The sequence below is a fragment of the Vigna radiata genome, unplaced genomic scaffold (genome assembly GCF_000741045.1).
Source record: "Vigna radiata var. radiata cultivar VC1973A unplaced genomic scaffold, Vradiata_ver6 scaffold_70, whole genome shotgun sequence".
Taxonomy (NCBI): Eukaryota; Viridiplantae; Streptophyta; class Magnoliopsida; order Fabales; family Fabaceae; genus Vigna; species Vigna radiata.
Window position 1 is genome coordinate 1,467,665 of NW_014542367.1, and position 15,893 is coordinate 1,483,557.

Genomic DNA, 15,893 nt, shown 5'->3' on the forward strand with positions numbered 1-15,893 from the left:
TCCTAAAATGGTGTGTACTCTTTTCATTAGTTTGGGTTTTTCTCTAAATTAGGTTTTTTGTTAAAAATAGTTGTGACTAAAACATCTAAAACAAAAGACAAAAGAAAAAGACAAAGGACATAAACTCAAACATCTAGAACTATTTCAAAAACATCCTAAAATGGTATGAACTCTTTTCATTAGTTTGGGTTTTTCTCCAAATTAGGTTTTTTGTTAAAAATAGTTGACTAATATTTCCCAACCAAACTTCTAGAAAATCAATTCTAACAATTCCCATTGACTAAAAGTAACTTTATTCGATAGAATTTCTCTCAACTTCTTCAAACTCAATTCCATCTAACCCCAAAACCAAACGGGGCACTTAGCATTTGAAAGCACAGAAATCAATTTCACAGCTCTAACAAATTCATAGTTGTTACTAGTCAGCTTTTCTCACATGCTCCACCAATTCCACTGAATAAAGATGCAAGCCCAATCAATAAATAAAGAGCATTTGTTTTCAGTTAACATCAAAGGTTGAAGCATTAGAGTAGGAACAGGAAACATAACACCCAAAACACTTTAAGCTAATCATGCTTTCAACCTTAAGCAGAATTATTGATACAAAATATAGTTGTAAACACTTTTATCATTTAAAATAACAAAACACAACCAATGGAGAACTCTATTTAAGCAGGTAACAAAATATCTCATTCCAAAGTCAGATAAACCAAAGATATCAAGCAGGGAAAATAGAAGACTTTGTGCAAGATGTTTCTCTCCTTATTTTACCAAGTGATATTACAACAGTAGCCGGGTTGAGGTTTCACCCGCATACCACAGCATTTACATCTACATAAATTTACATGTAGGCAAAGGGAAAATATATAAATATATAAATATATATATATATATATATGTGTGTGTGTGTGTGTGTGTGTGTGTGTGTGTGTGTGTGTGTGTGTGTGTGTGTGTGTGTGTGTGTGTGTAGAAATTTACCNTATATATGTGTGTGTGTGTGTGTGTGTGTGTGTGTGTGTGTGTGTGTGTGTGTGTGTGTGTGTGTGTGTGTGTGTGTGTGTAGAAATTTACCAAGTGGAAGCCATCACCATTTTTCCCTCTATACAAGCCTTAAGGCAGAGGACAATAAATCTGCTTGCTCAGCCTGTGGTGACGATGGCAGTGTAAATGGTGCAATTTAAAATATCGATCTCTTCCAACAATCTCGTGCATCTTTACTGTAACAAAAATTGCAGCTGATACCCTCACAAAATGGAGATTGGGATGCTCTTGCTGTTAACATTACGATGCATTTGATTTTGCACAGCCTTGACAGAAGCTACTCTGGCTGCATTGGCTGCTCTGTTAGCAGCTGCTACTGCTCTATTCACTCTTTCATCTACCTTGGCCACATCATAGGCCTTCTCAGCTGCTCTTCTTGCTTCCTGTTTGTTCAGAAACAAACAAATTATTAACAATGAATACTCATGATTCAAACAAACTGTTAGGTTCCTGCGAATGGAGCCTAACTAGAACAAGACTCACATACTAACAAAACAAGAATTCACTCTGTAAAATAATGATTTCTGTATTCAATTCAACAAGATACATGTACAATTCTGAACATGGGAGCCTAATCTCCCCCCTCAGGTCAGTGGGTCCTGTCTTTACCAAAGAAAAATAATCAACAACCATATACAAATTACCGAACTCTATTTCATACAATTCCTAACTTCCCGCCTTTCCTAACTGCTAAAACAGTTAGGGCATTAACTCTTTCTCCTCCTCTCATAAACTCTCCACTCCCTAACACAAACTGTATGCAGTTAATTTTGTCACTTCTTTCCTTCTATTTGAATGAACTAATTTGATACATATAAAAGACAATGTTCAAGTCTCTGACATTCTCTCAGCTTTGTCCATATGGAAAAATTGTAGACAACCAGACCTTTAGACAGAACGAGGGGCACCTCATTAATTATTGAATAAATGGGGACTTTTGCCATATTATCTTATTCAACAACGCTTGAATGTAGGTGAAATCTATGGAAATTCTGGCTAATTTTTCCTGTGTAACTGTTAGGTTTCTTGGTGAAAAGAAACCAAGACTTTCCTCTGTTTTGATGACAGAACACACAACACACAGAGCAGGAAAACCTTGTATTATTCTGTGGGTAACAAAGAAAATGTTCAATAATATTCAAGGAAACAATCTCCCTTCTCGCAGGTACAAACCTATCCACAACAAAGATACAAAAACGTGTTTCTCAAGACACCTTCCCCACTTTGGCCAGCAGCAGTTTTTGGCAAATAAAAAGAAGTGTGATTTTGGGAGGAGACACATCAGATATTTAGGCCACATGATTAAAGAGTTAGGGGTGGAAATGGATAGTGAGAAAGTGACGGCAGTGTTGGATTGGCCGGAACCGAAAAACATTAAGGCATTGAGAGGATTCTTAGCTCTTACAGGCTATTACTGGAGATTTATCAAAAATTATGGTAAGATAGCTCAACCTTTGACTGATCTTTTAAAGAAGGGACAATTCAATCAGTCGCAACAAAGCACAGACACAATGAAGGCATCAAAGGAGACTATTACTACTACCCCTGTATTGGCCTTACTGGACTTCACTCAAACATTCCATGTGGACTGCGACACTTCTGGTAGATGGGTGGGTGCAGTTTTGTCACAGAATAAAAAGCCTATTGCATATTTTAGAAAGGCTTTATAGGAAACATCTCTCTCCAAGTCAATCTATGAAAAGGAACTGATGGCCTTAGTCCTTGCCATCCAACACTAGCGACTCTGTCTGCTTGGTCAAAAATTTTTGGTTTATACAGACCAAAGAAGCCTAAAGTATCTGCTGGAACAGAGGATTACAACCCAGAACCAACAAAACTAGTTGGCTACTTCTGATTTTCCTCCCTTTCAACCCCGATTTCCTCTTTAGGAAGCTCCCTTTTTCCTCTTTTCTCTCCATTCACAGAGCTCTGGCTGCCTTCGAATCTCCTTTCATGTGATTTTAGCTTCCGCAACATATCTTTAATTTCTTGGAAGATCTCCCTGATTTCTTGAATAGTGTCCTTCCTTTCAGTTATATAGCTTTATGGGATTCTAACTTCCTCAACATATCTTTAATTTCTTGGAAACTCTCCCCTATTTTCTTCCTTTAATTCGGCAACATATCTTTAATTTCTTGGAAGATCTCCCTGATTTCTTGAATAGTGTCCTTCCTTTCAGTTATAGCTTTATGGGATTGTAACTTCCTCAACATATCTTTAATTTCTTGGAAACTCTCCCCTATTTTCTTCCTTTAATTCGACTATGGCTCTTCCCTGTTAGCTGGCCAATCTTTCCAATGTACTCAATATTCCTTCCATGTCTCTTTTTCTTCTTGATCTGGCAGGTTAAACCAATTGTTAGGTTTCTTGGTAACAAGAAACCAAGACTATCCTCTGTTTTGATGACAGAACACAACACACACTCACTGCAGAAAAACCTTGTATTATTCTGTGGGTAACAGAAAATGTTCAATACCTTCCACCCCTAATATAGCTAACACAACAAGGAGACTACACAGCCTAACAACCCAAACCCCTCACAGATTATGTTTTGTTTTTATTCCCTTTTCTTCTAACGTAGACCCTCATGGTCCTATCAGTAACATCACCTTTTTTATTGGAATTTCAGTTCAAAAGGCACTCATTCATAAGCAGATAAGAAACCAAACTTGGAGACAGAATTACAACCAAAGAAAACCATTATAACAAATTTTTAGATTAAGAAATACAAAATTACAAGAAGCATGAGATACAGGACAGTAATTCAAATCATAAGAAGGCATCACTGATACATTCCACATAAAAACCATAGAGTAAATTTTTTCCTTCAAGAGAAGCTTAAATTAGAATCCCTCCCCTCTTATGTTAAACACATTCGTTCCCCACCCTTGAAAGATGAATATAGCTACACCTGAATCTATTTTAATGAAGAGAAGAAAAAAAAAACATTTTAGGGCTTTTTGTTTCCCTCTGATTCTTTACATGATTGACACTATCAATTTCCTGACCTTGGAAGATGAAATAAAAATGTCAATGAAATTTCAAAGGCAAGAATATCGCTATATAAAACTCCATTTAAAATGCTAAAGTTGATAATTACAATTATAAAAGAATACCAAAACCTTTGTTGGGAGGCGCATTTACAAGTTCATAATTGTTTAGGTTTTCTATGTTGACAATTAGTAAGGTGCTCAAGGGAAGGGAGTGTAGTTTATGAAATATCTGAAAAACACTAGAAGGGGGTGAATGGTGTTAGGTTTCTCAGTATGAAACCCAAAAAATAACACCCACGGATAACAGATAATAGAGATGAAAGAATGAATTCTCTTATTCACAGTAGTAGAATTGTCATTTTACAAAGAATAGTTGGGAGCATAACCTCCCTCACAGGATTCAAAGAACCTCTCTATACAACTAATGTTCAAAAAACACCTCTACACAACACAGTAGGGACTATTTATACAGTCCCTTTCCCGCCTTATCCTAACTGTTAAAATAGTTAGGATATTTAATTCCTCTTTCTCCTCTCATACACTATCCATTGCCTATCATTACCCACCGCCCCATGTTCAACCTTGTCCTCAAGGTTGAAATCTGGGTACTAATCTTTGCCATTCGATAAACACCTGTTAGCAACCTTATCCTCCCATGTTGCTCCATCTCGACCCCCCTCTTGCCATTCGATTAACACCTGTTGCACCTCTGATTGTTCTATCACCATTTTTATTTCTTCTTCTTCAGTATCTATATTCTAATTTGTGGGGTGTGAATCATAACGAATAAGTGCCATAACCCCTTTTGGTACACGGTAGGGTGGTAATCGTATGAGATTAGGATATACTTCTCTAACGATAGTGGGAATTGGAAGGGCAACTATATAGTTTGATGGTAAGTTTTGATACTCGGGTGAAGGAGTATGGTGGTATGATGATTGATAGGGAGTTACATCACAGGGTTCATAATTTTTTTTGGGATGTGAAGTGGATAGTCGAAATGTTGGTATGGTGTGGGCTGGAAGTCTAAAGGGTAGAAGAATGCTATGTTTAAGGTAGGTCTTGAGGTTGAGTCGTGGGTTACAGATGGTTCAGGTCTAGGTTGTTCATGAAAAAATTGAATTGACAAGGGTTCAATTTCGACAGGCTGAGGTAGAGGTAGGAGTGTTTAAGGATCTTTTGGTTTTGGGAGGGTTTTAGTTGTGAATGGTTCCACGGGCAACATGTCTCCAACTACAACAACTTGGTTTTCTTGCAAGATTGATTGGTCAACTAGCATCACTTCCTTTGATTGGTGTGGAGATTCTTCATCTGGAATGATCTGAGTATCAATTTCTGCTTAACTAGATTTGGACGCAAGAGCACTCAACATTGGTCTTATAGATCGTTTGATTACTATCTTGTCTCTTAGATGTTGGCTCTGGTGTGGCAGTCTGGCTTTCCAGTTCTTTTCTCTTGTTTGAGAAGGCTTCATGTTTCTTTAGCTCTTTGATGACAAGTCCGTAATTGTAATCTGATTTTTCCTTAGGATTTTGTCTTTCAATTGATGATGACTTCACCCTCTTTTCTTTCTCTTTTATGGAGGGTTCAAGTATTGGAAGCTTAATAATCTTACCACTCTTTAGGTGTTGAATTTACTCCATTAGCAGGAGTGATGGAGCGTTGGACATTGTTTAAATAGATGGAGTTGGAGAACGTTGAGCAAAGGCCATTTATTCTACATGCTCTTTGGTTAATCTTTCCCCCTAATATACTCTCAAGGCCTCATGACCCTTTAGGCCTTTGTCTACTTCACAAAATCCTTTCTTGAACCATTTCATTGAAAGACCTTCCTTTAGTTCAACGTTTAGATGAGGAGGTTCTGCTTTATTTTTCCTTTCAGCGGCTATCCATATTGTTTCCAAAGGGGGAACCTATTGTGTTTCTTTAATTCCAACTTCATTTGCTTGATGTTCCCAATGTTGAATTTTTGGCTTCTAACCGCACCGTTTACTAGTGTGGCATTTTTACCAGGATCGAAGTGGATGGTGACATTAGATGATTCATAATCCCTTGATGTTTCATTATTCTCGATATCAGACAGGGGTATAGGTCCAAAAGTTGTAACCATCCGTTCCTCTAATATTGCTCATCATATTTATGTAAATTACATAGGGTAGATTGAACGGAATACCAGTCCTCATATGGAAGATGGCAAATCTACCCAGCTTTGTAATGTGGTCATGAGAGTTGTTCTTGTGAAGGAAGGTCTTAGAACAAACATGCTGAAGTTCGTCATAGTAGCAGTTGCCTACTCCAGGACACTCAATAGCCTTGGCTATGATCTTGATGTTGACAGTTACTTCTTGACCTAGCACTTTCGAAGTCATTTCTTTTCCTTTTAGTTCCATATTTGTCCAGAACTGATAGATCAGTTCAGGTAGGATGGGAGAATCCCATACAAAGAAACGGTGAATTCCACATCAATGTGTGTCACATAGTATGTCATAGTCAGTTCCTTGATATCAACCCAGTGTTCCACATAGATTCTGATTGCTTTGTCCATGGGTGAAGGTAGAGTGGATGCTCTTCTTGCATTAGAGAAGACTTCATCAAGAGTGATGACTTCTTCCGATTGACCAGTCATGATTTTTAAGAGGTTCTTTTTAGAAAATTGAGGTTTTTGAGAATAGGGTTGTTGAGGAACTCAAAGACTAGGGTTTTGGTAATCTTGAAGAATACAAAGGGTTTAGGTTTGGCAGTTATGATGTGAGAGAATGGGTTAGGGTCAGGAAGTTGTATTTTTCAGAGAGTTTGAAAAGAGTCATCATTGTTTATTTTAAACGGTGCTACATGGCAGACTATGACGTGGAAGGTTAAGTTCTAAATGGAATTCTACTTTGAATGACGTGTCATGAACCCTACAGACGCGGTTTGTGCCTAAGCTTGTGACAGCCTATAGAAGAGTTGTATTAAACGATGTCATGTATGACGTCACTCAGACTATGTGTCCTAAACATTTGAGTGAGCTTAATGTTTCCTAAACGGTAAGGGGTGTCTAGACGCTTGCTTAGTATTAATCAATTTTCTCCTGTTAGGATACATATTGATGTGTTAAGTGTGGATAGGTAGACTACATGACCAGGTGTGTATATATATATATATATATATATATATATATATATATATATATATATATATATATATACATATTTACCAACCAAGGTGTAGATAACGTCATACGGAAAGGTTATTTTATAGTAAAGGATGGTAAACATACCTTTTTCTTCTTAGATTTCTGATTTTTCCTCTGACTTCTTCATTCTCTTGATTGCTTCCAACTCCTGACTCGTCTAGTTTAGGAATGAATAATTTCTTTCCATTGTGTACAGTTAAAAGCCATTTGCCAGGTCTTATAACAAGTGTTTCCACTCGATCATCCAGCACGTTTGAGAGTTTGAGAATTTGAATTTTTGGTACACATTTAACCTTGTATTTCTTCTTGTTAATCATGTTGGCTTGAGATTTTGCACTTTGTTGGAGTCTGGGAGTGATTTCTTTTGATTTTAAAAGATGATTTATGCCAATGTTGTTGTTTCTTACGCCTTCTTGGTACATATGATGTATGCTCCTTTTGATAAGCATTTTCACACCCTTATTTCCTCCATATATTTTGTGTAGCGCGTCGACCAGGATGTTGTTTTCAAGTGTGAGAGAATTGAGACACCTAGTGTCTTTTGCACCTGTTGTATCCTTGATTAATTCTTTGTGCTTTCGAATTGATCTGTCCTTTTCTCTTCTTGAGATGGCTAGTTCTTCTTCGGTCTTGCTAACATTCTTTTGTAGCTTTTCTGCTTCCTCCTTGGTGATGTGAGTTCTTTTTCAACTCATCATTTTCTTTTGAAAATCTCTTATTCAGTATATTTATTTCTCAACAGGTTCAAGCCAATTTTGCGCATTTTGCTACAACTTTGTCATGTGCTTTAGTTATTGAATCCAGATAAAATTTCATTGTCAGAGTGTTCTGAGTAGTACTTCTTCACAAATGTCGTTTATACTCTTGAAGTTTTCTGGAGTTGTTTTGCTCCTTGTGGATAAATTATTGTTGGAATGATGAAAATCATCAAAATTGCACTCCTTGTTTTTCATGTCTTAGGATCGTCTCCTTGAGTCTTCTTAAGAACTAACCTTGCGAGATTAGCTCTGATACCAACTGAAGTACCAAAAGAACACTAGAAGAGGGGTTGAATAGTGTCAATGAAAAAAAATCTTTTCACAACCCTTCTCTTATAACACGTTCGTTGAGTACGAGATTTACCAAGTAAACACTCAACCTTGCAAGTGGTTATAAACGATAACTTCTTTTTACGTACTACTAAATAATGAAAGAGATGAGGAGAAATCTCCCTTGTGTTAAATACACACATAGGGTTCTCAATTTATAATAGAAGAAATATGGGCTAAGCCCAAATACAAATGAATATGTAAGAATAAAATAAAATAAAATAGAACAATGTTTTCCTAATAAACATATAGGTTCTATGTTTCTCTAATTAACATAAGCACAAAATAAACTAAATATAATATCTCTAACACGTACTATCCAAAATATACACTCAGTGTTTGTAAGCACTTTCTTTGTTAAAGAAGAATCGTTTAGTATGGAAGTTTCTTGTATGTAAAACTAAAATGCAATTGCTAAGAAACGTTTAGGCAGAAGTAAACAATAAATGCATAGATATTTTTATATTGATTCACTCCAACTGAACTACGTCCAATCTCCTCTATCAACATAAGGTTCCATTATAACCTTCAACAAGATTATAACTAAGTATTCTCACCACTCCTGGTTTTCCTAGTCAGCGAATAACCTTTTTGTTACCCTAGACTAGTTGAGTATTCGCACCACTCCTAGTATCCCTAGACATTCTGGTATCTACAAATACACTGCCTAGTTGAGTTTCACACACTCCTGGTTGTGTAGTATTTTTCACCACTCCTGATATATTGATCAACAAATAACCTCCAGTAACCCTAGATCAGTTGAGTATTCACACCACTCCTGGTACTAGACAATCCTGGTATACTCTGATACGCTGCCTAGATTTCCTTAACTCATCTGAGTTCAACAAAAAATGTTTTAATTCCCTTCAGAATTGCAATCAACGATTGTTTACAAGTCGTTTAAACTATTACTCTCGCAGAGAGGATGTGTACAATACAATCCAGTATAAAGACTTGTTGGGTGTTTCTCTCGTTTCTCTTTTTATCTCTTCTTACAACAGTAAGCAAATATTACAATGAAACTCGAGAGTATTGCTTGATTTTTCTTCTTCTCAGATATTCAATTTTTTGTTGAGCTTTCAATGCTTCTCTTCTAAATGCTTCTTGTAGGATGAATATTTTCGCTTATGTTATGCTCGTGATTCTTTCTTTGAATGATCTTCTATTTGAAAACGCTCGAAAAGAAATCCATTAGACAGAGCTCTTAGCCTTGATTTTTGTGTCTTCTCTTTCTTCCGTGTAAAGTCGTAGTTGGTTTAAAGTCAACTTGTCAGAGCAGGCTCGTTTTTTCAAAACTTTGCTTGAAGTAGGTTGTACTTTCTTTCAGACACCACATCTAAAGACCACTTCTTAAGTGGAGAACATTCTGTAAATATCTTGTTTGTCTTTAACGTCCAATATTTTGAATAAAGCAGGTGGATGCGTGTAGAGTAGGTTATTTGCATAGAATAGAGTAGATTGTGCATGCAACAGATATGTCTTATCTCTTATCACTTTTGTTGTTTTTGAAAGTTAAGCATTTAATATCACTTAATGCTTGCTCAAAACAACAAAGTGTTTTTTTACATTTTCTATCGTTGAGGGTTTACCAATTCTTTTAAGATACCAACCGTTGAGTAAGAACTTCATCATTGGACAGAGTAAGAGTTTTAACTCATGGTTTCGTCTAGACTAATGTTAAGGCTTTTTCCGATTTTTCCTTTTTAGAGTAAGAGCGTTTGACAGGTTATGTTTTCTTTATGTTTTTTATTTAGACTTTTTAGAGTGTTTTGTCAAAGGCATCATCTTGATACTTTTTTTCTGTTTTCTCGAGAGTTCTACTCAATACCATTGGTACAGTGAAGCTTACACGTTTAGCATAACTCTCTTAGACGCTTTGACTTGTGAGTCGTTTAGCGTTGCGTCTGAATGTTTTATCTTAGGTGTTTCTACGTTTCTTACAAATCTAAGTGTTTTTCTAAAGTTTTTCTATGTTGGGGATTTGAGCCTAATTCTTTTGTTTTTGCCTATCCTATCTTTCTAGTTTGTGGCATTTTCAGATTCTTATTTTGTTTAATGTTATTTGACTAAACTTCAAAATATGAAAGCGTTTAGAAGTATAAACAATTTTGTCTTAACAGTTTAAGCATCTTCCAAAAGAGAGGATAGAGTAATGTACTCATAAGACTGATACATCCATTTTCCCTTGTCACAAAATAGAAAAGCACCAACAACAAAATTGAATCCATCTAGACTGATCATTCTAGGCCAACGTCTTTTCTTTAATGATAAATCAGGAAAGAACACTAAACAATAACTTAAGGTAAACTAAGTCACAAATGTAGAGTGTACCTGCACTGCATTTAGTACCCTAGAATGATTGACACCAACAGGAGAAACAGGATAGGTGGCACTCTGTGTGCTGGGAATGTCAAGGACTCCATTTTGCCAATTACCAGACTGGGTTTCTCCATTTCTAAATGTATACATTCCAAGACCTTGCCTTTTGCCATCATGCCAGGATCCTTCGTAACAATGACCATTTGCAAAACTATATACTCCATACCCATGCATCTTATCCGCAAAGTATTCGCCAGCATATGCATCCCCATTTCTGATAACAGAAATAATGTTACAACAAACATAAAATACTATTCTTGTTGACCATCGAACAAGGAACCAATCATAGCACTACATAATTCAATTCAATGATAATACACCAATGATCCTTAGAAGAGAGGCACCCACACTCAAGGAAAAAATCAGAAAAATGTTCTCATGCATCCTAGAACTAAGCCCCAAATTTCATTAACTGCATGCCCAAGATCCCATTCAGTGATACTTGACACCAAAGTCCATTTAAAGAAAAAACAATGAAGAAGAAGATTGCTGTACAATAATAGCAACTACAGAGACACTAGAGGGGAGAAAAATAATGCAACAATACCCATAACCCTCTTTACTCCTCGCAGATACTATATAATTAATTGCAATCTCACATAATCCCACAAGCATGAATTCACCGTCCTCATCATAGTACTTTTTCAGTTGTCCATGATCATAGGATCACTTAACACCTGTTCAGAGAACAAATAGTCCTTTTTGTGTTTTACTGACTGGTTTCCTTAAGTGGGAAAAGCAAAGAGAGAGAGAGAAGAAGAACAAGAACAAGAACAAGAAAAGACACTACACTTGTACCAGCTTGCAAAATTAAACTACGTGTCATCCAAACGGTTGGAATTATTGCTACGTGACCTGAAGATCACATGGCCATGTTGTGGAATACCATATTGTTTTAAAGTTTGAGAGGTATAAAGCACCTTTGAAGATACCTCTTTCCCTTGGGTGCAGATACCTCTTACCCTTGTAAACTGAAAGTAGCAATAATGAAGATAAGTTCTAAGAACATGAATACATACAAATAATTTGTACACTTTAAATTTTACAGTTTTTAGATTTTATATTGGTTGTCTACTTTATAGACAATTATCTATGTTTCATTCAAATGAATCAAAAAGGAATATAAAATAATAAGGAAATAATTTATTCCCTCAAAATGGTTTTCTTTTACTCTCCCATGGTATTGATCTTTCTTCTATAGAAGGACATGACATTATCCACTAAGATAATGAAAATGAACTCAAACAATATCATAAAATGCTTTCTGTTGCCACCTTTACCTTTTACTTCCTATGGAAAATGTCCCCTGTTTTACACAAACTTGTAGGAGATAACAAATACAGGAATTATGACATATGTGATATCCACCAATACTATTTCATTACTAAATTGATTAGTCTACAATCTGTACCCTTCTAATCCGTTTGGGTTTTTCTGATCCAGGATAATAGAAATGATTGCCACGATGGTCTTTTTAGACCATGATCAGAGTAAGAAGCAAGCTTGTTTTCCCTACTTCACGGTTCATCTCCCCCACAAACTCAAACTTACTAAGTTACTACTCACTAGATATTTACTGATTTAAAACTAAAAATGTAGTAGGATAAGATGGAAGGATTTTCAGACTGATGTCTTGTATCAGATTGGTAGTCAGGCACCACAAATGAATTTGGCTTTCTATAAAATAGTGGTAGTGGACACAGGCGCTTTTGAACCAAATTTGACCAACTTCATGCCTGCTGCATCTTATCTTTGATTTCAATACTTAACTCCCACTTATTTACTTCCACGCAGCTAGTCAATTGGCAGCTAAATGCCAATGCAGGTGAAATAAACTATCATTATTAGCATAGTAAGTTATTGGTATTAGGTCCATTTACAACTTAGTTTCTTCCCGGAAATGGATAAAGATAGACTAAAAATTTACATTCCTAAAAGATAGGAGAAAAACAATGGCTTTGCTATAAGTACATGATATATTATGCTCCACAATTGCTACCAATAAGTACACAAAAAATAGCATCTCATAAAAACTCATACACGCGCAAAATCCTGCCAAAGTAACTCACCAATGCTTCACATATACAACAAATAAAACCAAAACAAACAAGCAAGCGATAAGTTCACATCCACAAAAAGCCGACACAACACCATTACCATTTGTCAAGGCCCAAACACAGTAAACAACAAACAAAACCCAAACATACACACAGCAACCAAAACATTGTCCAGAAGTAAGAAATTCCCATAATCCACAAACCTAAGGAACCAAAGACAAAGCACAAGACCAAACCCCAATCACGCAAAACACCAGCTACCGCGACTTCGAGTAAAACATTCACAAAATTCGGTTCCACCATGAAATGTTGATTCCGGGTCCGAAATTGATCATAAGCTAAACCAACCTCATACCCAATTTTACTACTGTTTGACTTTCAGAATAAAAACACCTGATCATAAACCATAAACTACGTCACTTCAATCAAAACAACACATACACTTCCCATCCCCAAACCCCACCAACCCAACCATTTCCATACCTAAAATGGTAGTGTCCAAGGCCGTGCTTAACGCCCCACTTGAACTCCCCCACGTACCTGCTCCCATCCTCGCATGCGTGCACCCCACAGCCATGGCCCTGCCCACTGGCCCACTCCCCGGCATAAACATCGCCGGTGTAAAACCGATAGACCCCGAACCCGTGGCGGAGCCCCTGGCGGTACTGCCCCCGGTACCTACTCCCCCTGGCCCACGTCTCTACCCCAAAGCCATCGTACTTCCCCTCCACCCAGTCCCCCTCATACCTCCCACTCATGCTGTAGTAGTAAACCCCACTCCCACAGCACTTTCCTCCCCTGAACTCCCCCTCGTAAACGTCGCCGTTAGAATACGCAACCACGGAGAATTGAAACTCGGGCTTCGCGGGCCGGGCCCAGAACACGGGGAGCTTGAGCGCAGGCCGGGCCTTGGGCTTGAGAAAGAGGCGGAGGGAGGGGATTCGGGGCAGGGCGAGGTTGAGCGAGAAGAAGAGCGCGGCGGAGAAGAAAAACGCCGACAGGAAATCGAGGAGGAAGGAGTTCGTAGGGTGGGAGACGAGGAAGTAGAAGAAGGGGAGGGAGAGGAAGAGGAAGAGGCGCACGCGTTGACGTAGGCGCCGTCGGAGGGAGACGGCTGAGGAGAGCCACGTGGCGGTTGCGCCGGCGGTTGTGACCGAGGGAGCAGTGGCGTGGCGCGGTTTTGGGAATCTGTGGAGGGTTTGGGATTTGGAGAGAGAGGGTCTTTTGTAGGGGGCGGTAGAGGTTAGGGTTTCGAGGTTGTGGTTGGGAGTTAGGTTGTGGACTGGGTGGGAGTGGTGGTGGTGGTGGTGGTGGTGGAGGAGGAGGGGTTTGAAATCGGAAGAGATGCCGCTGCTTTCTTTTCCGATCTGGAGTTCGGATTTCTTTTGATGCATTACATAAGGAAAACGTAACCACTGGATTTCTTCTCTTCTCCTTCTCCTTCTTACACTTTCACTGTTTCCTTTTATGTCTCTGTTTGGATTTGAGGTTGTTTTGTGTATGACTTTTGTGGGAAGAAAAAGAGAGAAGACGAAGTGATTACGTGGGTGTTTTTGAGTTTTGTTTATCTGTTTCCTGATATAAATACTCTTATATCTATTTATTCATGTTATAAATACTTCTGTTAGTTTAACTCCACACCAATTATTATTATTATTGATTTTTAAGGGGAAAATAGTCAAATGTGTTACATTTAGCTAACTTTAAATATTAGAGTATTTTAGAGCAAATATCTATAATTATATAAATTATATATAAAGAGGATATATTTGGTGTCTTTGTTTTTTTTTAATTTTACTTTCTTCATTACTATATTTTTTAAATTCAAATAATAATTCATAATACAAAAATATTTTTCTATTTTATTATTTTAGTTTATCTTTAGAAACTCTTAGAGGGTTCTACTAATCTTTAAAAAGATTATATAAGTGTTATTTCTTCAGGTTTACAATGAGTATTAGCATTACTCCTGATTCACCTAGTCAACACAACTAATTCGAATTTAACCACTCATAGTATTAACTCTAGACAACAATCTATATTGTTTAACTCAACTAAGCTAAACACCAAGTGTTATAAAAAAAATACATATTTGTGACTCTTAAAGAGAGAACAAAAACAAAAACAATGAAATATGAGATTTTGCAAAGGTTCTTTCTTTAAGAATAGACGGTATAGAGCAACAATATGCTTGTATGAGCGTTAAAGAGTTCACTATTTTATCCCTTTTGTCTTCTTTTGATGTATCCATCTATATATATAGCTTTCTTTGAGAAGAGACTGTTAGATCTAGATAGAGAGGTTGACTTCATGAGACTTGGTAGCCTTTTTAGGTGAGAAGTCGGACTAAAGTCTACTTTGCAGAGGTACAATGTTTTGTCATAGCTTTTATCAAAACATAGATTGTACGATGTGTCAAAGCAGAAGAATTAAGGGGAAACATTTATAAAATGTTCTTCATATATCTCAACGTCTTTTATCCTGTGTGCAATGATTTTGATCAAGTCTTTAAACTTTTATGATCTACACAATTCATAAGACTCTTACTTGATTTAACATTGTTTGAGTAAAACATATTTTAAGCTTTAGAGAGACGCTTTTTTTTGTAAGAGTTGTTTGTAAAACATTGTCCGTTTAGATGATATAAGTTTGAAAGCATTATTCTATAATTCATCAGATGATTCAAATTGATAGATGTTTCCTTTCATCAGACATTGTTCATTAAACTTTGTCCTTCAAATAATATAATCTAGAAAACATTACTTGAAGGCTTGTTTTCATCTAGAAAAGATGTTCCAAAATATATTTCTCTTAGACACTTTTCTTTTTAAACCGATATTTCTTTCAACGTGATCTTTGGTTTAATACTGATTATTAAACTTCAAAACTTGAGTTGCTATATGATCTAGTCTCCAAACTATTTTGTCTTAACAATCTTCCCCTTTTTTATGTTTAACAAATACATATACTAAACGAAATGATTTTGAAACGATTTTCAATTCGTATGTATTTCAGAGCTAAATATTTTCTTTAAAAACATTTTCAGAGCATTTATACCAATGTTTGTTAACTTAAACATTTTTAAACAAAGATATACGTATCAGACAATAATATTAGAGCATATATATATATATATATATATATATATATATATATATAT

General features: G+C 36.5%; 1 protein-coding gene across 1 annotated transcript; it reads right to left on the bottom strand.

Moving 5' to 3' along the window:
• Window positions 1-987: 987 nt before the first annotated feature.
• Window positions 988-14,297, bottom strand: LOC106779985. The gene is made up of 3 exons (XM_014668209.2): window positions 13,217-14,297; window positions 10,629-10,890; window positions 988-1,424 (listed from the first exon to the last, which is right to left on the bottom strand). Exons 1-3 carry the CDS (start codon window positions 14,125-14,127, stop codon window positions 1,245-1,247), a joined length of 1,353 nt encoding a protein of 450 aa, XP_014523695.1. The 5' UTR covers window positions 14,128-14,297; the 3' UTR covers window positions 988-1,244.
• Window positions 14,298-15,893: the final 1,596 nt, after the last annotated feature.